The 27584-nt window shown below is 41.0% G+C and overlaps 1 protein-coding gene across 1 annotated transcript; it reads left to right on the top strand.

The window, feature by feature from the left end:
* The first annotated feature begins 85 nt into the window (after positions 1 to 85).
* Positions 86 to 27406, top strand: LOC134753680 (sorting and assembly machinery component 50 homolog A). Its single transcript, XM_063689618.1, has 12 exons — positions 86 to 253; positions 774 to 899; positions 1641 to 1763; positions 3074 to 3169; positions 11627 to 11711; positions 12099 to 12241; positions 13281 to 13373; positions 14160 to 14247; positions 14692 to 14873; positions 15363 to 15515; positions 16119 to 16239; positions 27208 to 27406. The coding sequence occupies exons 1-12, from the start codon at positions 233 to 235 to the stop codon at positions 27390 to 27392; spliced, it is 1416 nt and encodes a 471-aa protein (XP_063545688.1). The 5' UTR covers positions 86 to 232; the 3' UTR covers positions 27393 to 27406.
* Positions 27407 to 27584: the final 178 nt, after the last annotated feature.

The raw sequence follows: 27584 nt of genomic DNA, 5'->3' as shown, positions 1-27584 counted from the left end.
AACCCTTTGAATGTTAAAAATGTACAATAATACTGGTTGTCTAATTTATTTTTCAGCCGGCCTTTCCACCTTTTCAGTTTGACAGCGTTCAGTATTGCCATGTGTCGTCTCCGCCGATGCTGTGTCAAGTCCGCAATATTTATGTAATTCAAAATAAAAATTCTATGTTACAAAAATAAATACACGGCCAGTTTAATCGTTCGCAAATAATAAACTATTCAAAAACTCCATAATGGGAACAGTACACGCAAAGGTAACGTTGATATAAGTCGGTACATTCTTATTGAATCTTATGCGAAAGTTGCGAGGTTATTTAGAAATAAAATTCCAAATTATGTTCTTAAACATGTTTTATTTGCTAGAAGCTAGAACAATAAAAGTAACCGTTGTAATTCATTAAAAGTGCATTTTTAAACGAGAATCGTGTGCTCGCAATATATTGTCTTTATCAAGTTATCAGTAAGTTCTATGTGACCAGCCTATAGTCACTTTAATCAAGTACCAGTGGTGGATTTGCCCTAAGCGCAAGCCCTGAGTGCTGAGCTGAGAAAGGGGCGGCTAGTAGTTACTAATGGGCCTGGGGCCTAGGGTGGCCAAGACTGCAAATCCGCCACTTTTAAGTACCTACGTCCTTTAAGTATAAGACTAAAACTTTATGTTGTTTATTAGCACCACTACATGAGCTACAGAGAGACCAGACATACTTAGGGCTTCATAACAGTTGCCAACAGTAAGACATAGATAAACCTGCAATAAGTGTATATCTGTTACAGGCGGAGCACGGGCAGGGTGATAATGAGGTCCTGGGCGGTAACCTGTTTGAGTTCGGAGTTGACGAGTCCATGGAGATGGAGGAGCCCATTATCCAGCGGCCCAGCATCAAACTCGGCGGTGTACGGGTAAGAGACTTCTTATGTGACCTCCTAACCTAGGCACCTTGCAATGTTAGTATGTATGTTCGGGTCAAAGCAATGTAAGCTAAATTAGACCCACTGCTAATAATTCAATAGGGAATATTACGCAAAACTCTGTGTAGGGCGCCACTACCACAATCTGAGGGTCTATCGTGAAACAAGAAAATTTCTTTATTTAACATCTCTGTCACTTGCATATTCAAGCGATAAAGAGGCAGATAGCGAATTTTCAGATTCGCGTTTCCCGGTAGGTCCTCTGTAAGCAAACCGCCTTGATGCATCAATGTCATATTTTATTATCTCTGAAAACTTGTCAAAAACCTGTTAAAGGTGTATGTATACGTTACTCTATGGTTTACTAAAAAGGCTAGTCCTGCACTCTGGTGGCAGAACATTGCAGTAATATCCCCTATTGAGCTGAAACTTCACATACATATGTAAGTTGGGTGACAATGCCATATTATGGTACTATCGAGCTGGACACAGGAGGTGGCCATAGGAAATTCATGACAAAACAATGTGTCGTAATTGTATTTGGGTTTGGTAGAATTGTTTCAACGAGTATTAGTTGCGTGTTAAAAGAAAGTACAGTTAGTGACAAGAGCTTAAATTGTTCAATACACTAGCAGCTGATAGCTGATGCGTGTATATCACTGCATTTGATTTTTGCTCAAAAAAAAAATTGTATCAAAAAAAATTTTTTTTCGAATGGGTTTTTATTTACAGGCCCGAGTTGACCGAGTCCATGTAGATGGTCTGAGCCGGACCAAAGATGACGTGATTCGGGGAGCGGTGGACGACTTATTCCACGCCACGGACTTTGAGGACGTCATAATGCGCGCACATAAGGTACGGCTAACATTCACGGGTACACAGTATAAGTACAACTGTTCCACTGCGGACTTAGCTGTTGCCAACATAAAGTTTTGCTAACAAATACCCTGTTGTCAAATTTTTTTATAATATGTATAGCCAAGCCACAGAATAAATAATAGTACTACCGTACAGAAAGGTAACTTCCTACAAAACCGAAGTTTGACAGCGGTTCAGGATCGAATCATGCTGTTCCATTCTAATATATGGCACTATCCCTTTCGGCTAAAATTCAAGTCATTATCTTATCTGTGGTCGTGTACGCAAATTATTTTAAAAATAAAGGTGCATCCGCAGTATCCACACTGCAGTTATAATTTTTGTCGAGCAACTGTGGCTCAACGCCGTGCAACAGTAAGTAACTAGGTATGTTACCTAATGTTATTGTGTTGCACAGTGATGCCTCACAAAAGTTGACTGGGTGTGGATGCACCATAACCTAACCCAAGGTTCTCTGCCTTTTTGCCGAAAATTGTATTGCAGAATTTCACTTGGTAACCAACTTTTCGCCAAAGTTTCATTTGGGCGAATTTCATTTCCCAACTTTACATAATCCAACCTTTTTTTTTTCGTCAGAAAATGCTTTTACGCATACCCGGGCTTGTAGAGGGAGCCCGGGTTATGCAGGACTCGACGGGTGTATATTGCCCGTAATACCTGCTAAAAACTGACGTTGGCCGCTTCGCTGGCTTTAGGTGGGAACACGGGTCCACTTGCGTATTCTCCGCGTATAATCCAACCTAACCTAACCCAACCTAGTACGTCATTTTCATTTCCCAACTATGGGGTTGGGAAATGAAATGGTTGCGAAATAATTATTTGGTAACAATTGGTTTGTCAAATGAAACTTTGGCCATTGAAATCAAAAAAAGAAATTTCAATCGAGACGAAGGTTTTAAGATCTCATCCACATGGAACCCAGTCATTCATTAGTAAGTGTAAGCGAAAACAAATATTGAAAGTTGAAAAATCTAATATTGTGAGTGTTGTGTGTCGACCCGGTGATATCCCTAGTGCGCAAAACGTTCAAGTTATATAAACAAGACCAAGTGCGGGTAGTTCGAAAAACTCGCGCTCCTAAAAGATGTTGATGTCAATTTTAGCCAGTCTTCTCCGAGACCACGGGGACAACGCCGTCCTCGAAACGTCGGAGGTAAATTTAAAACTTATTTTACGCGATTAAGTCCCGTCGTTGTGAATAATAATGAAAAGTTGGTTGCCAAGTGAAATTCGGCAATACAATTTTCGGCGAAAAGGGAGTACAGCCTAACAGAATCGTATTGCAGGTGCGTCGCGCTCTGGACGCGATGGGTTGTTTCCGGGACATCGCCGTTCTCATCGACGTGTCTTCCGGTCCCGGCGCCACGCCCGAAGGTCTCGAGGTAAACTAAATCCCACCAAAAACATTTCATGTAAAATAAGCGGCCAAGACTAACTAGCTTTTACTGTAAAAAAGTTATCAGATCTCAGCAAAAGTCAAGCCTCACCGCCCTTATTGTACTAACCCTACACATTTGTTTAAAAACTATAGCTTTGCCGTTTCATAGATCTTCTGCTGCATTATCACAATATTGAAGACATAAACTTAACTTCTTACCATATGTGCCAGACTAAAATAAAATAACCTTTATTACTGAGTGAGCGTATAATCATTTTCAACAGTCAAAATTAATGTATAGCTACATATGTTTGTTTTACTGAATTATAGAATAGTATTTTATACAATCGTGATATAATAGAGAGCTTTTCAGTCGAGTACCGTGTTTAAGCAACGAAGCTTGCTGAGTTGCTTAAGTTAAGGTACGAGATTGAAAAGCTTGATTATATCACTATTGTATACAATACTTTTTCTACGAGACAAAAAAATAATACTTTCAACTAGTAGAATCATATACTTAGGTATACAGCTAAGATACGCGAGCTGCCGCGGCCCGCGATACCTTCATACTCGTACGCGCCCCGGCCGCCGGGCCCGGCGCCCCCGGCGGGTTGGTCAATGACACCTCCTCGTAACTCATGAGGCCCTAAATTGCTAAATTGCTCCGCGCTAAATTCAATTTTAAGACAGTTTTTTTCTCGATTTTGGCCACTGTAGCCTATGGAGACTAACAACTAAGCGGTTTTCGTAGGATATGGATGTTGCTATATGAAGGGTGTCACATGCGCGTTTATGACTTATGAAGCAATTGTTGGCCAACCAATCACAAAGCAGATGCGACGCAGCAGCGTGTTTAAGTAGGCTAATTTGCATTGAATCGAGTCTCCTTAAACAAGAAATATTTTACTGAAATGTATAAAGTTCTATTTTCAAAATTTTTATAATTGACTAAACCGTATCGATAAAATTCTTATGCTTAAGTCGGAAGTGCCATAGACTATCCAACGTTGAAAAGAGTAAGGTTGTAGTGTTGCATATGAAGTCGTAATACACAGATTATACTCGACGAGTAGAAAAACTAAATTTTGGTTGTTAGGGTTCCGTACCCAAAGGGTAAAAACGGGACCCGGGAAAAACCCGTTTTTACCCTTTGGGTACGGAACCCTAACAACCAAAGTTACAATTAATTATTAATTTTATTATTTATTAATTAGGCCTACAATACAATATTTTTATTGTTCCACACTGGAGTAAGTAATAGGGTCCCGTTTTTACCCTTTGGCTACGGAACCCTAAAAACACACGTCTAGATTGCTTACCTTCTTTCCAATGCTAAAAAACGAGCTAGTAGGCGTAGATAGACAAAAGGCGATCACTAAAAAGGGCTTTCTGCGGAGTGATAAAATGAATCATAATATTTAATTTCTTATTAACATTTATTTATTCGTATAATTTACAGTACACTCATGTCCTAACATATATTTCAGCTCAATTCAAAACACTAAATACACGATTACATTATGGCCGGTACGACTTATAAGCCCGGTAGGCCCGATGGGATCGGTAGGCCCGAGGGGATCGGTAGGTCCGATGGGATCGGTAGGCCCGAGGGGATCGGTAGGCCCGAGGGGATCGGTAGGCCCGATGGGATCGGTAGGCCTGATGGGATCGGTAGGCCCGATGGGATCGGTAGTCCTGATGGGATCGGTAGGCCTGATGGGATCGGTAGGCCCGATGGGATCGGTAGTCCTGATGGGATCGGTAGGCCCGATGGGATCGGTAGGCCCGATGGGATCGGTAGGCCCGATGGGATCGGTAGGCCCGAGGGGATCGGTAGGCCCGAGGGGATCGGTAGGCCTGATGGGATCGGTAGGCCCGATGGGATCGGTAGGCCCGTATCGATCGGTTGGCCCAGGACCGCTGCAGCACACAAAAGCTGAAAAAAAAAACTTTTTATGCTAAATTTGCACAATTCGACCAACCCCTTAACTAAGCAAAGCTTTTGCGACATGCGAACACTTTCAACGTCTCGTGTCAAAGAGTACTCATTTCCAATAAAAAAATTTATCACCACTGAAAATCGGCAACATGACGAAAGCCAAATAGAATCTTGTCAAACTTTAAAACCGGTCAAGTGCGAGTTTGTTTAACTCGCGCACCGAGGGTTCCGTACGAACTTTCAATTATCTCATGTAATTATAAACAAGAAAGACTTTTGACAAGAAGTATGCTAAGCATAATTATGTACAGCGCCATCTATCGGCAAATGGCTAACTGATCCGCGACCAGTAGTACTATGTATGTTGGTTTTTCAGGAATAATTCTTTATCATGTGAACCGATTTTAACAATTTTTTATTTTATTTAAAAGAAGGTATTTTAATTGTAATTTCATAGAATTTTCAAGTATAATAAACACTCGCAAAGGTGGGAAAATTGCAAATTCAATTCGGAAAAGTTTTTTGGTAATTTAAAAAAGTTTTCACGATAGAGGCGTGATAACCATATCGCCATTTCGTGGCACTTTTTCTTTTTTATGTTTCTCTGTTTTGTATAATTTTTCTATTTGTGTGTGCTAACGAATAAATTATTTCTATTCTATTCTATAATATTATTCCTGTAATATTTATGTTACTGTAAAATATTACGAATCATATATTAAATAGGCATTTATTATTTAAAATCAATTCCACCAGCCAAAATGAGGAAACAACTTAAAATTTGCATCGAATTACTTTGCCACTCTTGTGGATAAAATGCAACTTTCTTATCCGTTTTTGAAGTATCAAGAGAGCCTTAACGAGCTGGGTGCGTAGTCAACGTGCTAATGGTTTACGCTCCATAGCGAACGAAACTCAACTGTCTCTGTTGCACTAATATGGAAGAGTAATAGAGAAAGATGGCTACGCTACGGAGCGTTAACGATTGGCACGTTGGCTAGGCGCCGTGGTGTGGTGAAATGAAAATAATATGTGGTATTTTCTATAAAAAGGGACCTTATTGTCGATGGCGCTTACGCCATGATATAAATACATTGCCGCGCGACGCTATGCGGCGTAAGCGCCATCGACAATAAGGTCCCTTTTCATAGAAAATGCCCCATATACTTAAGTCTTACCAGAGCAAAAAGGCTGATGAATTTGAAGAAAGTCATGTTGATATCTGTGTTTCTAATCAAACTGTGCTGTACAGATGAAACGGGGACTTTATATACCCACTCTCATATTTAGACACCTGTGTTGTTTTAGTCGCAAACATGCATGACGATTAGTCGTAGACAAAGATAGATATAACTCCGTAATAGATGGATACAGTCTAAGGAAAAAACGTGCCTCGAAAATCAAGAAAATTTGTTTCTCGTTCAGAGGGCGCTACTAGTTTTGGCCTACAGTCGTATAAATGGCGTTGACGGTTTCGTTTGTTATTTAACAATTTTAACGCATATCAGTGAAAGAACATGGGTCAAAATCATAAAAATAATTAATGCAAATAAAAAAAACATTTATTTATATTTAAATACATTCTATCGTATTTTTATAAATCTTCATTTTTAGTTTTAAAGTGTGTCGACAGATGGCAGTGAATTTACTGGGGTTACAAAATTTACTATGACAGTACCGCTCTAGTATAAGTTACTCTATGGTCGTAGATAAATTCAAGGTTTCATTGACAATGACAAATATGAATTAATAATTAAATATTTTATTTTTCCTGAGCCTACTATTGTAACATCTTAACATGAAAGTAATATATTAAGAGGGGGCCATCGTAAAATTATAGTTTTCATATTGAATAGGGAATATTACGCAAAACTCTGCGTAGAGAGCATAGAAGTTCATCAGCCTTTTTGCTCTGGTAAGACTTAAGTATATTATTTTCATTTCACCACACCAGGGGGCGCAGCACGGTCGCATTTTTATCGCATGTCACCATGCCTGTCACGTTCTAACAAGAATGTAAGTGCGAAAGTGACGGGCATAGTAACAGGCGACAAAAATGGAACCATGCTGCGCCCGCAGGGCGCTTAGCCAACGTGACAATCGTTAACACTCCGTAGCGTAGCGTAGTCATCTCTCTCTATTACTCTTCCATATTAGTGCAACAGAGACAGTTGCGTTTCGTGCGCTATGGAGCGTAAACCATTGGCACGTTGGCTACGGACCCAGCTCGTTAAGGCTCTCTTGATACTTCATAAAACGGATGAGAAAGTTACATTTTATCTACAAGAGTGGCAAATTAATTCGATGCAAATTTTAAGTTGTTTCCTCATTTTGGCTGGTGGAATTGATTTTAAATAATAAATGCCTATTTAATATATGATTCTTAATATTTTACAGTTACATAAATATTACAGGAATAATATTATAGAATAGAATAGAAATAATTTATTCGTTAGCACACACAAATAGAAAAATTATACAAAACAGAGAAACATAAAAAAGAAAAAGTGCCAGTGTGCGAAATGGCGAAATGGTTATCACGCCTCTATCGTGAAAACTTTTTTTAAATTACCAAAAAACTTTTCCGAATTAGAGGGTGTCACTAGCACAATCACAGGGCCTGCCGGGAAACACGAATATCGTAAGTTCGGTTTCTGCCTCTCACCCTTGCATATTCGATCGATAGAGGGGCAGATAACGAAATTTCGATATTCGCGTTTCGCGGTAGGCCACCTGTAAACAAACCGCCTCAATGTCATAGTGAGAACTTGTCAAAAATCTGTTTAGGGCATAGTATGTATATGTATAAGTTACTCTACGGTCTAGTATGTGTACTACTGCCGCCAGTGTATGCTGCACTCTGGCGGCAGAACATTGCAGTAATATTCTCTATTATTACACATTTTAATCAATTTTAGTTTTAGGATAAAAAGTTTAGAAGTTATTCAAGAAAATAGGCAAAAAATTACCATCCCCCTTTTCAGTTTCACTCACGTTTCACGTAAAAAATAGTAATAATGATAAATTGTTAACAATCGTATAATGTATTTAACCCTTGGAACGCGAGTCCGGCTCGAATTTGGCCGGTTTTTTTAAATTAAATTACGCGTGTGTGTGTGTGTGTTTAGGTTTAATTAGCTTTAGGTGTGTGTCGTGTGTGTGTGTGTGTGTGTGTGTGTGTGTGTGTGTGTGTGTGTGTGTGTGTGTGTGTGTGTGTGTGTGTGTGTCGTGTGTGTGTGTATGTGTGTGTGTGTGTGTGTGTGTGTGTGTGTGTCGTGTGTGTGTGTGTGTGTGTGTGTGTTTGTGACGTACGTTTTTATTTGGTATTAAACGATTTGAATTGAATTGCACCCCCTCTTAAATGAAATGCGACCTTGACACCAATACGTTTCCATTTTCAAAACAGGTTAGATGTCTATACAATTATAGAAAATGTTCACCAAATAGATTAGAAGGTTTATTTGCTTTTTAGAACCTTCAGCACATCTGGCCAAATGTTTAATATGTTGTGTAACTTGTGAAAAATACAAAATATGTAAGTTTTGTTTATACAGCCGCCATCAGATATATAAGGTGCTCAAAAATATCTGAACATGCGCTCTAACGCCTTGACAATAGAGGCGTGCTTGCCCTTAGAGCTGGTCAAAGACGCCTAGTCTTACTAAGATGGCATATAGTCGAGAAATTCGGACGGGCACCGCCGTGGCGGGGTGGCCTAGGGGTTCATGGCGTTAGCCGCGATAGCTAAAGACGCCGGTTCGAATCCGGCCTTCACCACTGGAGGGCTTCGTCACTTTTTCTTTAATATATAACATCTATTACAGTTTTTAATTTATATATAGTAGTGTGACTACTTAAAAAAAACACAAATCAAAATATTTAATAAAATAATTTGATTTGTTCTCAAACTTGTTAATAGAGGCGTGTTCAGATATTTGTGAGCACCTCGGCCGCTCCGATATATCTGATGGCAACTGTACATGTGACGTCAACTGTGTTTATGAATAATATGTGGTGTATTTATACGTTTGTGTCCTTCAATTACATAGAGAAAATACTTCTTATATATTTGTGGAATATTTCACATTCCCATTGCATAAGAGGAAAGGGGACGGCCGCTTCTCCATAAAACGTAGTCCCCATTTTACTCTTTGGATATAGAAAGTATTTTTACATAATTTGATGTATATTAACCATAGCTATGCCCCTACGTTTGACTTTTTCGATTTTTTGATTATTGTAAAAATTAGGAGCGAAAAACAATTTCATGCAAATTTTTAAATGCTTCTAACTTATGTATGCTTAGGCATGTCAGCGATGCGCACAGGGCCGCAAGAGAGAAATTTCACGAGTGGACACTCTGTGGTAGACCGGAAGTGGGCAGGTTATTTAATGAGATGTGTGAAACGCGAAGAATATTCAAATCTCGCTTAAAATGGTGCCAGGACCATCAAACCCAAACCCAGGTTATAATCAGAGCCCGGAATTCTCGTAGCATTTTTGAGCTGTCATAGGGACTTCTCGTTTATCGACTTTCGATTATGTAATAAAATAAAATAAAAATAAAAAGCCTTTTATTTCCCGCTAAATTATTACAGATACATTATTAACGATTTCTTGCTTTATGATGGTTAGTAAAAAAATTATTTGTTTTTTTTTATTGCTTAAATACTAGTTTTTGGTTGTTAGTTGCTTATAAATATTTACTAAATAATTTGTATATAACAGGAACCCCTCTCAGGTCTCAGGTCTTCCAAAGTTTGCCATTTTGATCGGTCAAGTGCGGTTTGATGCCAGTTTGGTCCAGCTATTTTAATGATGTCCTCGTCCCAGTGTGGCCTTCCACTGCGTCGCTTGCCTTGAGGGCAATCCGGTACCGATAAAATAAATACAGAATACAATATGTAAAATATGATTACGAGTAGAAGTAAACATCATGCAGTCTTATATTTTTTAAGAAACAATAAAATATTATTATTTTAATTTCTATTTATAATTTCCTAACAGTTAGTATCCAAAGGTTATCTCGAAGGGATCGCTCATACGCGATGAGACTGCGTGTTGTTTACTTCTATTCGTAATCATATTTTACATATTGTATTCTGTATTTATCGATATACATATGTATAATCGGAAGTCGATAAACGAGAAGTCCCTATGACAGCTCCAAAATGCTACGAGAATTCCGGGCTCTGTTTATAATAATTAAAAATTCGAAAAAATCAAACGTAGGGGCATAGCTGTGGTTCATATACAACAGATTGTGTCAAAATATTTTCAACTAGCTTTTTCCCGCGATTTCGTCTGCGCGGACTTAGCAACAGCAGCTAAAGTAAGTATAGCGCCTGAAAAATTCTCATGGCAATCATTCAATTTGGGCATATTATGCACACAAATTAGATAGATACGATAGATAGATAAATAAGTTATTTGGCTGATTAGCAGGCACTTCATTAATTATCTCAATTCCACCCCGCTTTTCACTTTCATAAGGGATGATTTTCGGGATAAAAACTATCCTATGTCCTTCCCGGGGACTCAAACTATCTCTATGCCAAATTTCATCTAAACCGGTTAAGAGTGAAGAGGTAACACACAGACAGAAAGACAGACAGACAGACTTTCGCATTTATAATATTAAGTATCGATAATGTTAATATCCAGAGAGGAAAATGAGGACTATGTTTGCATGAAAAGGGGTCGGGTCCTCCACTTTCGTCATAACGGCTATGAATTTTATTAAATTGTATCTTGTTTTAGCTGGAACATGGTTGTTTTCAACTGTCTAGCTATCACGGTTCATGAGATACAGCCTGGTGACGGACAGACAGACAGACAGTGGAGTCTTTTATTTTATTTATTAAAGAACATCCACATCATACATTTTATAACTTACACTAACACAATTTTAAAAGGTAATAAATACTGATATACATGACAATTATGGAGTACATAACATTGACTAATAGCATCGCAGTGAGATCAAACTTAACCTAAAACTATACAGTTGAATTGAATCTAAAATTATACTAATTAATTATATTTTATTTAATTATTATTTCCTGCCCATTATTTTATTTTCGAATGCTTGTAAACGGTCATGAAAAATGTCGATGTGATCCCTTTCCATTATAAAGGTATTGTAAGCGGCGCAAACTAGTACCATGGGAGACTGCAGACCGAGTCTTAGTAATAGGGTCTCGTTTTTACCTTTTGGGTACGGAACCCTAAAATAGTACATTTTACAACTAGTGTGAAAAGAATGTCTTTTTACCACTAGTACCGAGGTGTCTTGCCACGAGCTGAAAGACATTTCACACGTGTTGTAAACGACGTTTTTTAATACAATTGCGAAAAAATTGCGCTAAATTCAATTTTAACTGCGTTTCGAAAGTATAGTTTGGAACTAAAAAGTAAAAAGCACTAGTTCGAGAAATTGAGCTTCTCGCACGCTACGCAGCCACAAAAAGTACCACTTTTTGAGCAACTGTATTAAAAAGGTATATAATGATTTGGTTGCAGGTGACGTTCCAAGTGAAAGAGCTGTCCCGCATCGTGGGCGGCATCAACACCACCGTGTCCGAGAATGAGGGCAACCTCGTGTTAGGTCAGTCAACCCAATTATACTACACAAGCCACTGCCCGCGGCTCCGTCTGTGGAAAGATGTGGGGCGAAACTCTGCGTAGGGGGCTAGGGGGCGCCACTACCACAATCTGAGGGTCTATCGCGAAACAAGAAAAATCGAAATTTCAAAAACACTTGCATATTCGAACGATAAAGAGGCAGATAGCGAAATTTCGGATTCGCGTTTCCCGGTAGGTCCTCTGTAAACAAACCGCCTTGATGCATCAATGTCATATTTTTATTATCTCTGAAAACTTGTCAAAAACCTGTTAAAGGTACAGTATGTATAAGTTACTCTATGGTTTACTAAAAAGGCTATTGCTGCGCTCTGGTGGCAGAACATTGCAGTATCCCCTGTTTATATTGCAGGAGTGAAGTTGCCGAACGTGCTCGGCCGCGGGGAGCGCATACAATCCGAGTACTCTCTAGGATACCGCAGCTCTTCGAATTTCAGCATCACCGCGACCAAACCTTACCCGCACAAACCCAGGACGCCACTGCTGTCAGCGCAGGTAAAGATAAGATAACATGAGATACAAGAATACTCTCTAGGATACCGGAGCTCTTCGAATTTCAGCATCACCGCGACCAAACCTTACCCGCACAAACCCAGGACGCCCCTGAGGTCAGCGCAGGTAAAGATAAGATAACATCAGATCCAAGAGTACTCTCTAGGATACCGGAGCTCTTCGAATTTCAGCATCACCGCGACCAAACCTTACCCGCACAAACCCAGGACGCCACTGCTGTCAGCGCAGGTAAAGATAAGATAACATGAGATACAAGAGTACTCTCTAGGATACCGGAGCTCTTCGAATTTCAGCATCACCGCGACCAAACCTTACCCGCACAAACCCAGGACGCCACTGCTGTCAGCGCAGGTAAAGATAAGATAACATCAGATCCAAGAGTACTCTCTAGGATACCGGAGCTCTTCGAATTTCAGCATCACCGCGACCAAACTTTACCCGCACAAACCCAGGACGCCACTGCTGTCAGCGCAGGTAAAGATAAGATAACATCAGATCCAAGAGTACTCTCTAGGATACCGGAGCTCTTCGAATTTCAGCATCACCGCGACCAAACCTTACCCGCACAAACCCAGGACGCCACTGCTGTCAGCGCAGGTCTTTGTTTAGAGATCCTTGCATAACATGAGATCCAAGGATCTCTAGGATGGGTCTCTATTGTTTCCCATTAAGTTTTAAGACGTAATGTATTGTTCGTTTGTCATAATTTGGTTTTTCTCAAAGACGCGTAATATTTTACGATTGCCATAAAACAAACCAAACCTCTATCTATAGGATAACCTTACGAAAATCCTGAAAAGTTAACGGTTTCAGAATGATTACTAATGATAATTAGACAATCATTACATTATGATGGTTAAACCAAATTGTCAGTAAATAAGAACAAAAAAAAAGACTATACTCATCCTTTTCTTTTGGGTGCTAGTACTAGTGTAAAACAAAAATAGTATGATTCTCTCTGTCTATGTTATAAATGAGACAGTCCTTTGACAAACTATATTTTTATCTTTGTTTGTCGTAGGTGTATCAGCAAAATTCTGAGTACCCCTGGTCGGGGTACAGACTGCTCGACCGCGGTCTCTTACTCGGCGTGGCCTTTAACACTTCGCCCGCGGTGAGTACATTAATGTGACGTTTTCAACCAAAAGGTACCACATTGTCGCTTGTTGATAAGGTCGATTTCTAATTGAAGCTATATGGAAATAGCGCCTTACTGACAAGCGACAATAAGTACCCTTTTGGTTGAAAATGGCACTAATAGTAAGATAATTAAGTCTGTCAAGCCATTTCTGTCAGTAGAAAAGAGCGGCAAATGTACTAAATGTATGGGCGAAGGTTCATCGTCCCATAAAAAATTTGAATGTCATTGAATATTTTATGAAAGTTAACAGATATAGAAGTGAATGGAAGTTTATGAATATAATCTTAAAAATATGAATGATGCTTTTAGGGTTGCGTACTAAAAAGGTGAAAAAGGAGCCATTTTATGTACAGACAGACTGTTATATAGACAAATTGGGGCATTTTCTATGAAAAGGGACCTTATTGTCGATGGCGCTTACGCCAATACGCTTAATTATATCAGAGCATCGTTAATAATGGCGTAAGCGCCATCGACAATAAGGTCCCTTTTTGTAGAAAATACCACAAATATACAATGATAAATAAAATACCTAAGTACAGATGTAGTGCATAATTGGTTTCCATCGTATTTTGTCGGAAACGTTCGTATTTGTCATGCTACTTCAGTTAACTTCATTACTTTTTGTACTGAGACTGTCTGAAATAGCAAGACGCGTTCGTATGTTTCCGTGAATGCACTATATTTGTATTTATTATATTACCACCTTGGCTATCAACCAAATAATAATGTAAAATGTTAAATGTTACACGTGAACAGACGAAGCACCAACTGCAATGGGAGGGCGTGGTCCGCGACACGGCGGTGCTCAGCAAAACCACCAGCTTCAAGATCCGGGAGAGCAGCGGTGAGAACATTTATCTATAAATATTTATTTGAGTGAACAGTTTGTTAGAATTAGAAGTAGTTAAACAATACGTCTTACGTCTCTTATAAAAATCTACGCCCGCCCAAACCAGGCTTATTGAGTGTAGTGTATTGAAATATGAGGGTACCCCTACAAAACCAGTCTGGATTTGTCAGGTACGTAAGCACATGTGCTCTCCCGAATTTCGGTGATAATATCGCGATATAATATTGAGCAAAACGCGCGTTGATGTCTTTTGTTATTTTTCGTTCATTGATCAAACTCATTATAGTCCCCTAAAGTGATGAATAATGAACTCATTATAGTTGAGTCGGGAGTAGGCTGTGATTATAGTTTACTAAACTAAATCCTAATTCAAACATTAAAGTAGACTAATACTTTATTTTGTAAATATGTTAATGTCAGTGTATTTTTTTAAACCAGGTCCTCAAATGAAGTCCGTCATCCGCCACATAGTGTCCGTGGACCATCGGGACGAGCCCATCTTTCCTACCCGAGGGGCGTGGGTTCAGTTCTCGAGTGAGGTAGCCGGGCTAGGAGGCGGAGTCGCGCATCTGAAGAGCGAACTTAAAGCTCAGACCAACCACGAGCTGGCTGAGAATGTGGTGAGTATTTTAATCTCTACAACTAGCTAAATGGTTGGGGTGTCAACTATAGGTTGGGGTGTCAACTATAGGTGAGGTGTCAGCCATTTCTGTGTGCCAAATACTCATGAGGTGTTAACTATTGGTGAAGTGTCAACCGTTGGTTAGTGCAAACCATTGTCATCCGTTGGAGGGGCGTCAACCATTGGTAGGTGTCAACATTAACAACCATTGGTGGAGTACCGACAATAGGGTAGTCAACCCCACATTTGTCAGTGGACAGTCGAGAGCCCATCTTTCCAACCGAGGGCGTGGGTTCAGTTCTTGAGTGAGTGGAAGGCGGAGTCGCTCATCTGAAGAGCGAACTTAAAGCTAATACCAACCATGAGTTCGCCGCGAATGTGGTGAGTTACCTAATAATCTCTATATCTAGCTAAAAATGGGTGGGGTGTCTACCATTGGGGGTGCCGACAACAGGCTTCCTAGATCTAACTCAAAATTGTTTCCCAGGTGTTGCAAGTGACCGGCGCTGCTGGAGTCCTCCATGATGTGTTCGGGACAGAGATAGCTGATCACTTCTTCCTCGGAGGACCCACAACTCTACGAGGGTTCAGGTCGAGAGGAGCCGGACCCCACACCGATGCTCATGCTCTAGGTGGCCGGGTAAGGCAGACCACACTTTTTTTTCTTTCGTACCGAATATTTCCGAAAATATTCTTTATGAATAAAAAAATGGTTTTAAAACCCTTTGAACGCCTAAACGAAACAAAATATTTTTTTTTAAGGGACCTCATCTTTTTGTAGGTACCCCTAAAAATACTTTATAATTTTTATTTTAAGAGTTTTGAATGATTCACAGTTAGATTCACTAGACGTATATTGACCGGGATATAGACCGTGATTACCTTTTGTATTGTTTGTCACGGTCTATATCCCGGTCAATATAAGTCTCATTTTTATTTTACCATTTTGTTGCCATAATTGATTTATGTATCCATGCCAAATTTCAGTTTTCTAGCACTAACGATCACGGAGCAAAGCCGCGGACAGACAGAGAGACATGACGAAAACTATAAGGGGCAACCTTAGTTGACTACGGAATCCTAGAAACTATGTTTTAAGAATTTAACCTTTCGTATGCTCATGTCAAAAACTTGCCATATAAATAGCAATCGTGACAACTTCATGTTTAAGTTGAATATATATGGAGCAAATCTGTTAATAAGCATACGAAAGGTTAAATAAAGGTTAATTTTCTCTGTTTAGATGTACTGGGCCAGCGGCGTGCATCTGTACACGCCTCTACCCTTCCGACCCGGGCGAAGCGGACTCGGAGAACTGTTCAGGTCCCATGTGTTCGTCACCGGCGGCTGTCTCGCTTCCCCAGGTTAGTACACATATATTCTGTCCTCCTTACTCTTAAATTATTTAACAAACAAAACGTCTGCGAACGATGCTATTAAGCTTAGAATAAATTACGATAGATGTCACTAGCGTCCCCTAGACCTAAGGGTCTAAGGGTAAGGGTCTTTCCTAAGGGAAAGATTCGCTGGCTATGGATGAGGTCTTGGTGGCTCAGTTGGCTGTGCGCTGGAGTATCGATCCAAAGGCCGGGAGTTCAAGTCTCACTCAAGGCAGTAATGTTTTCACTTTTAAATGTTTTCTCCTTACTCTTCTTTATACGAAATGCTTGAAGAAACGTACCAGGCCTGTGCAACTGTCCGCACGACCTTTGATTTATACCTACGCGTCGCGCACCTTAGAAGGTGCAAAGGCCAGTAGGCTGCCACACGCGGTCACCGACGGGTGCATTTTATGAAATGTACTGTAGTGTAAATATATTTATGTATGTACGTAGCTCATAGAATATGTATAAGGACCATTTACTCATGTATTTAGTGCAGTAATAAAGCATCATTTAAGCTGAACACTTGTTTCTACTCAACTCCGAATCCTCACCTTACATGGCGACCCTGCCAGAAAGAAAACCTTTACCGACTTCTAGTATCGTTAGGCGTGGAGCCCAAAACTGTTGGGAGCATGAATCTAGTATAGCTGGATCGGTCATGAATGGTGGGGGTAAATTACCGAACGGGATAGTCTTATGTATCTTTCAGTAGGAGTAGCAGAGAAAGCGCTGTTATTGTTTGTCCTTGTCACAGTCTCACATTTTTTTTATTCCCCACCGTAAATTTATCATATTGTCGCATTGCGTATGTTCTGTCCCTCACGGTCGCACGCGTATAGCTCATCTATGTTATGCTAGGTCTATGGTTGGGAGACAGTGGCGTCAAAACCGCTGCCAACTTAGCTTGGTCTAACTCTAGTCTGCTTGATAAAAAATATTTAACCCTTTATGCTGCTGCTGTGCATGAGGGTGTCAGAAATTATGTAAAATTGAACCCAATCACTTTGAAATAAAGTTCAATATCAGGTGGGAAATGTATTCCCTCTGCCTTATAAAGGTGAAGTGAAGTGAGGATTAACTTTGTTCTTTGTAGAGGTGCAACAGATAGTTGTTTGGCCGGATACCGGATGTTCGGCCTGACCATCGGCCGAATATTCGGTATCCGGCCGCTGAATATTCGGCCGGCGGAACTATACTTACATTTCGGTTCGTCAGGTGCGCATTGTGCAGGTTTTGACCTGTTTCGTAGAGAACGTTCGCGCAGACTCATTTCTTGGTTCGAAATTCTAGTGCGCGTGGAAGTGAGTGAAATTATTAAATTATTATTACAAAGGCTGTCACGTTACTCCCTCCTCCACGTATATTGGAGGAGTGAGTAACGGAGCTGGGAGTGAGGAGGTAGAAAGGAAAAAATAGATATAACAGGGGTAGGTTCTTTATTTAACGGCTATTGTCTAAATATGACACGCTAACAGATGGTTACAAAAAGAATAAAATAAAGTTTATAGTCGCGCTAATAGCACGCGCAAGGCAGGAGCACGCACACGGATAGGCGCGCTGATAGCACGCGCAAGGTGAGGCGCGCTGGTAGCACGCGCACAGTAAGGCGCGCAGATAGCACGCGCAAAGGTAAGGCGCGCAGATAGCACGCGCAAGGTGAGGCGCGCTGGTAGCACGCGCACAGTAAGGCGCGCAGATAGCACGCGCAAAGGTAAGGCGCGCAGATAGCACGCGCAAAGGTGAGGCGTGCTGGCAGCACGCGCACAGTAAGGCGCGCTGGTAGCGCGCGCACGGTAAGGCGCGCTGGGTAAGGCGAGCTGATAAGCACGCTCTTCGAAGAGGCGAGGCGCGGTGACAACACGCGCCTGTTGAGGCGAGGCGCGCCGATAGCGGGCGAGGCGCGGTGACAGCACGCGCCTGTTGAGGCGAGGCGCGCCGATAGCGCGCGCCTAGGAGACGAGGCGCTCCGCTAGAGCAACCTCAAAGCACCACCGGACTTGGGTGCGTGCAGAGAGCGCCAGACTTCGCCAGGAACACAGGTAACCTTTTAAGGAGCACGATCGAGGGTTTCTTGATGGTGCGGGGCCTGGCTTGGCCCCGCACGGACCCTTACAACTGATGTTCCTTTGTTGGGAACTAGAAGCAAACTGAATTCAGATGTCCGCTGGGCCGCTTATATAGCTAGCAATAACATTTTCTAGAATTCTTCTTTACTTCGTTATTAATTTTGAAAATATTTGAAAATATTAGTTCACCAGTAACAATTTTTAGGTAAAATTTAGAACAAACTACTTGAAAACTATACGACCTAAACTTCATGCTAAGGAATTTAGAGTAATTTAATAGTTTGACGGATTATGTCGAAACAAAGAAACAAATATGTCAAGGAAAATTTATAGTGAATTTTAGGTCGATTAGCTTTGAAATTATTATAAAAACATGAAATGATTAGAAAAACAGCAAGGTAAGTTTCAGGAATTATGAAACAGCAAGCGGGGCAGAGGTTTCAGACTTCGCACGCGACAGGAAAGTTCGCGAGAGCTTTAAGCATCTCCGTAACGTTATCCTGTGATTTTCAGGCGCAGATCAAGAAAATAGTAATTTAATTGGAGCCAGGGAATGCAATTTTAAAAGGTTCGATCAATTGGATTCTTACGCTAGAAACCAAAGAAGGGAGGAGTTACAGAGAAGTAATCCAGGCATGCAAGGTAAAACACTACATTACCCCAAAAACCACGGAAAAAAAAAAACTTTTACGTTAACTTCAACGGGAAAGTTTTTTTTTTAAATTTTTATTATTATTGTCTAATATACGTAAAAGTAGTGCAAAGTGAGGTGAAGTGCTAAAGAAAACATAGAATTAATTATTAAAGAAGAATTAGTGCAGGGTATGAGATGAAGTGCTAGAATAAAGTTAAACAAAATGAAGTAGGGAATTTCCTGGCCGTTCATACCTCTCTTTCAAAAATCACGCGATTATCCATCTCAGACATGAGTAAGGGGTTGTGGTTCACGTTCGATGACTCACACTCCTAAGGAAAAACTCTCAATGACCTATGGCTTGTTTTTTTTTTGGGAGTAGTCGGCCGCTCCACTGGAAAAAATGATGAAAAATATATACAATCTAGTCAGTTTAGAGCCGACGAGAGTAAGAAAAATAGAGTTAGTATCTACTTAAGTTGTGGTAGGGGTAGACCTACCACGAGTATTGGGCATAAATAGAATGACCAAGTAGCTTAATATATATATATTTTTTTTTTTATATTTTAGATTGGAGAACCGCTCCGGAAGAAGATGCCATGCGAGACATTGAAGTCTAGTCGCAAGCTGAAGCATATTAGATGCCTGGAAATATAAGATAAAAAAAAATAAAAAAATAAACCTAAGATGAAGTGATGAATATTAATTTAAATAGGTATTAATAAAAATTAAGTTTTGAAGTCCTTAATGTGCCATTTATTTCTGGACCCATTAGGATCTTCAAGTATATAGACAAGAGGTGAGAGTTTTTGGATAACTCTGCATTTGATATATTTAGGGGCCAGTTTGGCACTAAAATAGTTGCCGGCATTGCTGAGGACGTAATTTTTCCTCCAAATTATATCGCCAACCTCAAATTCCTTAAAGGATTTTCTAAGGTCGTATCTAGTGCTGTTTTTAGAGTGTGCCTTAAATAGGGCGACTTGAACTTTATCGAAAATTGGGGATAAGAGCGCCAGGTTATTGGCATAAATATCTCTAGGAAGGAACACTATTTCGTCAAGATTTTGACAGTGTGAATAAATAGAACCACAAGGAATAGTTTCGCGTCCGAAAACCAAAAATGAAGGCGTGTAGCCAGTTACTAGGTTAGTCGAGTTATTCATAGCAGACTGAATTGTTGGGAGGTGAGTATCCCATGATCTATGATCATCACCAACCAAGGATGCTAGAGCAGTTATTATGGTTCTATTATATCTTTCTGTCGGGTTAACCTGTGGACAGTAAAGGGGATTAAAGTTAGCGAAGGGTATTTTATATTTATTAATTAAGTTGTGGAACTCACGTGAACGGAATTGAGGTCCGTTGTCCATGATTAACGTTTGTGGGACTCCAAAAACTAGAAACACGAAATTCTCTAGGTAGTAGACTATGTCTGGAGCTCGGGCACGCTTTAAAGGAAAAATTATACTGTATTTAGTAAAATAACAGTTTATGACTAGTATGTATTGATTTCTTTTTCTAGTCATAGGTAAAGGGCCTAGAAGGTCAAGGGATATACATTGGAAGGGTCGTGAACAAATTTTTGGTTTGCCCATAGGACCATAGGGTGAATGATTGGAGTGTTTGTAGGATAGGCATGTTTCACATGTAGATATGAGTCTAGCCACATCTTTAAACATGCCTGTCCAGTAATAGTGTTGTGAAAGTTTCTTGTAAGTCTTGAAGGTTCCCAAGTGAGGTGCCGACGGAAGTCCATGAAATTTTTCAATCAGCGACTTTCTTTCTGCAGGAGGTGGAACTTCTTTCCAAATGAAATCATTCGATAAGGAGTCTTGATTGCACCTCTGACGGAATAACTTGTTGTCTTTGAAGTTGTAGTTTGGATAGCTGTCGGGATTGTTTTGACAATCTGTAACAAGTCTGTTATAAAGTTCTTCGTCGTTGTTTCTATGCTGATTTTCTTGGACTATAGGTGCTGTATAGTGAAGATCCGAGTCTTTGTTATTGAAGCGTGATAGTAAGTCTGGGACGACATTATCCTTACCTCGTTTGTGCTTTAGAATGAAGTTGAAAGTTGAAAGTCTGAGAGTCCATCTGGCAAGTCTTCCTGAAGGATTAGATAAGTTTGAGAACCATTTGAGGGCTGCATGATCGGTGTATACCGTGAACTGTCTACCGTTGTCGACGTAGCATCTCCAGTGCTCCAAAGCAGTAATTACAGCTAAAGTCTCGCGTTCAGTGGTTGAGTAGTTTTGCTCGTGCTTGTTCAGGGTCTTGCTCATATATGCGATGACAGCTTCTTTATCTTCATGTTTTTGAGTCAGAATCGCGCCGATTCCGTAATTTGAGGCATCACAATGGACGGCGAAGGGTTCTTCAAAGTTAGGGCAGGCAAGGACGGGAGTTGTAGCCAAGAGTTCTTTGAGTTTCAGGAAGGCTGTGTTAGCTTCAGAAGTCCAAAGGAATTTAGGAGCGTTCTTACCCGTAGCTGCTAGCTTGTTCAGTGGTGCTGCTATAGTGCTGAAGTTAGGTATGAACCTTCTAAACCAACTGCAGGTGCCGTGGAATCTTCTGATTTCTTTCTTCGTGGTTGGTGTAGGATAGTCTAATATAGCACGAACCTTATCAGGATCAGCCCTTAAGCCTTGTTCGTCGACGATGAATCCCAAGTATTTGAGTTCCTTTTTAAAGAATTGACTTTTTTCGAAGTTAATTGTTAGGCCAGCGTAAGTTAGTTTTTCGAGAACTTTTAGTAAAAGGGAGATATGTTCGTCAAAAGTTTTGGATACGATAACGATGTCGTCCAAATAGCAAAATACCTTATGTTCGAATTCTGGGGTAAAGAGTGTGTCCATAAGCCTTTGCTGCGTTGCAGGAGCGTTGGTGAGACCAAAAGGCATGACCACAAATCGGTACATTCCTCTGCCGGGAACGTAGAATGAAGTTTTGTCCTTGTCTGGAGGATGTAATGGAACTTCCCAGAATGCTTTAGCGATGTCGATGCTAGACAGGTATTTAGCTTCCCGCAGGTGATCCAAGATCTCGTTCATGAAAGGAAGGCTGTAGGCGTCACGACGAGTGATGGCGTTCAATTTCCTACTATCTACACAGAAACGCCACTCACCATTCTTTTTAGGGGTTATAATAACCGGTGATGACCAAGGGCTCTCGCAGGGTTCGATTACCTTCCAAGCGAGCATCTTGTCCACTTCGTTGATCAGCGCCTTTTGCTTCTCAGGAGAGAGTCGATAGCAGCGTTGTTTAATTGGAGGGGAATCACCGGTGTCAATCTTGTGGCAAACCAGGTGAGTTCTTCCAAGTTCGCCCTTTTCTTCAAAAGAAATCTGCCGAAAACGAGTAATTATATCTTTAGCGATGTTTTTCTGTTCAGACTTTAAGGCTTCGAAAGTAAAGATTTTTTCTTGTTCTAGTGTAATCGTGTTACACTTTAAGTCATCAAGAAAATTAGGTTTTAGTAAATCAGGAATCAAGTCAAAAGCTTTCCAGAAATCAACTCCAAGAATTATAGAAGGGTGTATTTCCGGGAATACGTGAGCTCTTATTGCGTGTGTTTTATTGTTAAAAGTCATGAGCAAGTCTATATGGCCAATTGAATGTAGTTTATTCTTCTTTTTGGCTGTAGAAACTGTAGTTGGACACGACTTAGATAAAGGATAACCCATTTTCAAAAGGCCGAAATGGGAGTTATTGCCCAGAATGGTTAATGAACTGCCGCTATCTAGTAAGCCAGAGAAGAGAATGTTATCTATAGTGAATGTTAAAAATGGTCTGTCACTATCTTGTTCTTCCTCATAGAGAACTGAAGAAATTTTATAGACAGTGAAAAAGTTACGAAGATAAGACAGCCAATCTTTCCAATCATTTGCATTAAAGTAATGAGCTTTATCTAAGTCGCGCTGAGTTAGTTTTTTGGAGAAGAACTATTTGAAGGATTGCATTTAGGGCAATCAGGGGACTTGTGACCTTTCAGACCACATTTGAAGCAAATAGGATAGTGAGGTTGGTTACAGGTGTTAAGGGAATGTCCATTGCTACGGCATCGGACGCAGAAAAGGTTAGCAGTAAATTTATTATTAATGCTATTTACTTGCTTTGAGAAATTATATCTGCCAGGTCTAGCCTCCGAATTGAATGCAGGTTTAGAATTATAATTAGAAGAGAATTTGGAAGTTGATGGAGTAGGCATATAGTTGAACTCCGAAGCCAGTTGGTCTACAGCTGGTTTGGGTTCTGTGAAGTTGCGGTCTCTGTCCAAAATATGTTCATAATTTTGGCATGCCGCTAGGAGTTCATCAATAGAATTTATTTTGTTGAGTGCAACAAAAACTGAGTAAGAAGGACGTATGTTTCTCAGGAGGATTGCCAGTTGTTCAGATTCCAGCAATTGCTTATTAAGGCGAGAGAACATGCCGTGCATAATGGAGACGTAGATAACGATCGCTTCACTTTCACCTTGCGTTCTAGCGTGAATAGCAGTCAAAAGTTTGTGATCGTAGTCCGTATTTCCGAAATCTCTAACTAATAAGTTAGAAATATCGTCCCAGGAAAGATCTGGTTTACGGATTTTTTGAAAGCGTATCCAATGAAGGGCTTTATCAGTGAAGATTTCAAACACTAACTCAGCAAGACGTTCCTTTTTAAGGTTGCGAGAGGTGCTGAATTCTTGTACCTTTTGAAGAAAAGATTTTGGGCAAGAGTCACCATTATAAGCAAGTTTCCTCAGCTCAGAGATTACGTTCGAAGGAGAAACAATTTGGAAGGTCTGTTGGCCGAGAGGAGATTTTAGTTGTTGGGAGTTAGAAGTAGCTAATGATGTCTCAGAGGTCTCGGGCGCGGGAGCGTGTTGGGAAAACTGAGGGGTAGATTCCGCTGATTCAAATAGTAAGCCTTCATAACTGTTCTCCAAAACCTTGAATCTTTCAGAGAGAGTGTTAAGATTATCTGCAAAAGGAGAGTCATGATCTAGATCAATACGATTAAATCTATAATGTAAGTGATTGATAAATGATTCCAACCTTTTAGTTGCATATAGCGAAGGTTTCGCTTGAAGCTGCTCAATTTTTGCTTGTATGAAGGTAAGGCAAGTCTCAATCTGTAATAAATCTTCCTGTGGAGGAATAATGGAATTAAGTACCTCCGATGCGGGTTGCGATTGACCCAAAACCTCTGCTTGCTTTTTCAAGGCAACCAAGTTTTCCCTAGGTTCCTCTAACCTAATGCGAACCTCATATTCTAGCTCTGCTTTGTTTAGATTAGCGTATTTAATGGTGCGTGCCATATTTGACTAAAGAAATAAAATAAAAAAATTAAACAGAAAGAGGCCGAAAAGTTATTTAAGATTTAAAGACACGGATTCTGTCTATAATTTAGAATTTAGTGGGTTAAGAAAGCCGGTAAATTTAAAAGTTGGGCGCCAAAACTGTCACGTTACTCCCTCCTCCACGTATATTGGAGGAGTGAGTAACGGAGCTGGGAGTGAGGAGGTAGAAAGGAAAAAATAGATATAACAGGGGTAGGTTCTTTATTTAACGGCTATTGTCTAAATATGACACGCTAACAGATGGTTACAAAAAGAATAAAATAAAGTTTATAGTCGCGCTAATAGCACGCGCAAGGCAGGAGCACGCACACGGATAGGCGCGCTGATAGCACGCGCAAGGTGAGGCGCGCTGGTAGCACGCGCACAGTAAGGCGCGCAGATAGCACGCGCAAAGGTAAGGCGCGCAGATAGCACGCGCAAGGTGAGGCGCGCTGGTAGCACGCGCACAGTAAGGCGCGCAGATAGCACGCGCAAAGGTAAGGCGCGCAGATAGCACGCGCAAAGGTGAGGCGTGCTGGCAGCACGCGCACAGTAAGGCGCGCTGGTAGCGCGCGCACGGTAAGGCGCGCTGGGTAAGGCGAGCTGATAAGCACGCTCTTCGAAGAGGCGAGGCGCGGTGACAACACGCGCCTGTTGAGGCGAGGCGCGCCGATAGCGGGCGAGGCGCGGTGACAGCACGCGCCTGTTGAGGCGAGGCGCGCCGATAGCGCGCGCCTAGGAGACGAGGCGCTCCGCTAGAGCAACCTCAAAGCACCACCGGACTTGGGTGCGTGCAGAGAGCGCCAGACTTCGCCAGGAACACAGGTAACCTTTTAAGGAGCACGATCGAGGGTTTCTTGATGGTGCGGGGCCTGGCTTGGCCCCGCACGGACCCTTACAACTGATGTTCCTTTGTTGGGAACTAGAAGCAAACTGAATTCAGATGTCCGCTGGGCCGCTTATATAGCTAGCAATAACATTTTCTAGAATTCTTCTTTACTTCGTTATTAATTTTGAAAATATTTGAAAATATTAGTTCACCAGTAACAATTTTTAGGTAAAATTTAGAACAAACTACTTGAAAACTATACGACCTAAACTTCATGCTAAGGAATTTAGAGTAATTTAATAGTTTGACGGATTATGTCGAAACAAAGAAACAAATATGTCAAGGAAAATTTATAGTGAATTTTAGGTCGATTAGCTTTGAAATTATTATAAAAACATGAAATGATTAGAAAAACAGCAAGGTAAGTTTCAGGAATTATGAAACAGCAAGCGGGGCAGAGGTTTCAGACTTCGCACGCGACAGGAAAGTTCGCGAGAGCTTTAAGCATCTCCGTAACGTTATCCTGTGATTTTCAGGCGCAGATCAAGAAAATAGTAATTTAATTGGAGCCAGGGAATGCAATTTTAAAAGGTTCGATCAATTGGATTCTTACGCTAGAAACCAAAGAAGGGAGGAGTTACAGAGAAGTAATCCAGGCATGCAAGGTAAAACACTACAAGGCAAACATAAAAAACAGCGATATATATATACACACACACACACACACACACACATGTACAAATCCCGTGCACCACCGGCTATACCTGTCGCGAATTTACGCGATTCTTAATAAAAGGTGAGTGACAACTTTTAGCGTGAGATTTTGACATTGGTAACACTGTACAGACAATTTTGGCGGGAGAGAAAAATAACTTGACATTCTAATTGACAGAGAGGAAGGAACGCGTTTTTCTAAGCGGCCTTTAATACTATATAGAACTAATAGAAGATTAAGAACCTGTTATGGCTTTGAGATAGTGGGTAAGAGTTTAACCAGAAGATCCCCCTGGTGAGTGCTTATATTTCATTAACTATGACGAGAGAAATACGTTGAGAGGTTATGTAAAAGTAAGATTATGGTGGCAAGGGAAGGTCTATTGGGGAAGGTGGTAGGACCTCCAGGGACCTGCGGGTCCCACATAAGACGGTGAGAGTAGAGAAACCGTGTTGGCAATGAGTTGGATCCATTACGAGAGGATTCACCACTATGAGTGGCTCTTGATCTGAATCATGGTGCCATCTACGGCTCTCACCTATAGTATTTATTGAGCTTATGAAAGCTATTAACCTCTCAGCGTAAGTTACTCAAGTTCTTGTCGCACATATAGGAAATGAGGAAAAATATAAACAATATGATAAATTATAATGTCTATTTATCATCTAATTGAGCATGATGTGGCGACAATACCTATTCACCCAACCACAGTAACAACAATAGATGACACTCGTAAACAGTTACAAACACACGATACGCTAACCACTTGACTGTAATATTGTAACATTGTTCTTTATACTATTGCTTTTCATAACTGCTCATCATTTTACATATAACGGCTCAGAAAAGATCATCATGTACTTCGTCAGACCTCCAAAAAAAGGGGCCAAACTGAAAACCAGCGCTGGACTTCAGTCTAGCACATGCTGAGCTTGGTATTATAGTACCCATGGCCAACATGTATTGCAGAATTTGATTATCTATTAGATTAGACAATAAGTTAGTACTTAACCTAGAATAAGTTAACACTATACTTAAACTAGAACTTTTGTATTGTATTGTTGTATTGCTATTTTTTGTACAATCATGTTTTGGCAATAAAGTGAATTTTTTGTTTTAAAATAATAAACGAGTACGATTATGACCGTGACTGTTTCTTAACCCCGATTTGATTACTCACAAATCAAGCAGTTACTATCCGGTATCCGGCCGGATAGTAGGTCACTATCCGGTATCCGGTATTAGGTCGAATAGTAAGACACTATCCGGTGTTCGGCCGAATAGTAAGACACTATCCTGTGTTCGGCCGGATAATAAAATAAGGGCCGGATACCGGATAGTAACCGGATATCCGGTGCATCTCTAGTTGTTTGTTGACAGAGGAGTTCGGAACATCACCCTGGGACGCGTTGTCGGCCGTTCGTGTCTCTTGCGGCGCCGGCGTGGCCTTGAGGCTGGGCCGCGTGGCGCGGCTCGAGCTCAACTACTGCGCGCCCATCCTGGCTCGGAGCGGCGACATCGCTCAACCGGGGATCAGCTTCGGAGTGGGCGCCGACTTCCTGTAGCCACGTGAGTGCACACACACACACACACGACGGCGTGGCCTTGAGGCTGGGCCGCGTGGCGCGGCTCGAGCTCAACTACTGCGCGCCCATCCTGGCTCGGAGCGGCGACATCGCTCAACCGGGGATCAGCTTCGGAGTGGGCGCCGACTTCCTGTAGCCACGTGAGTGCACACACACACACACACGACGGCG

The sequence above is a fragment of the Cydia strobilella genome, chromosome 27 (genome assembly GCF_947568885.1).
Source record: "Cydia strobilella chromosome 27, ilCydStro3.1, whole genome shotgun sequence".
Taxonomy (NCBI): domain Eukaryota; kingdom Metazoa; phylum Arthropoda; class Insecta; order Lepidoptera; family Tortricidae; genus Cydia; species Cydia strobilella.
Note: the sequence above shows the minus strand (reverse complement) of the source record. Positions and strands in the feature narration are given on the sequence as shown.

What these genes read in the sequence shown, in the direction of transcription:
- LOC134753680 (XM_063689618.1), top strand. Translation starts at nt 233, where the DNA reads ATGGGAACAGTACACGCAAAG. An exon ending in TGAGGGCAACCTCGTGTTAG is followed by an intron (nt 11,712 to 12,098) that starts GTCAGTCAACCC and finishes TTTATATTGCAG; the next exon opens with GAGTGAAGTTGCCGAACGTG. An exon ending in CAAGATCCGGGAGAGCAGCG is followed by an intron (nt 14,248 to 14,691) that starts GTGAGAACATTT and finishes TTTTTAAACCAG; the next exon opens with GTCCTCAAATGAAGTCCGTC.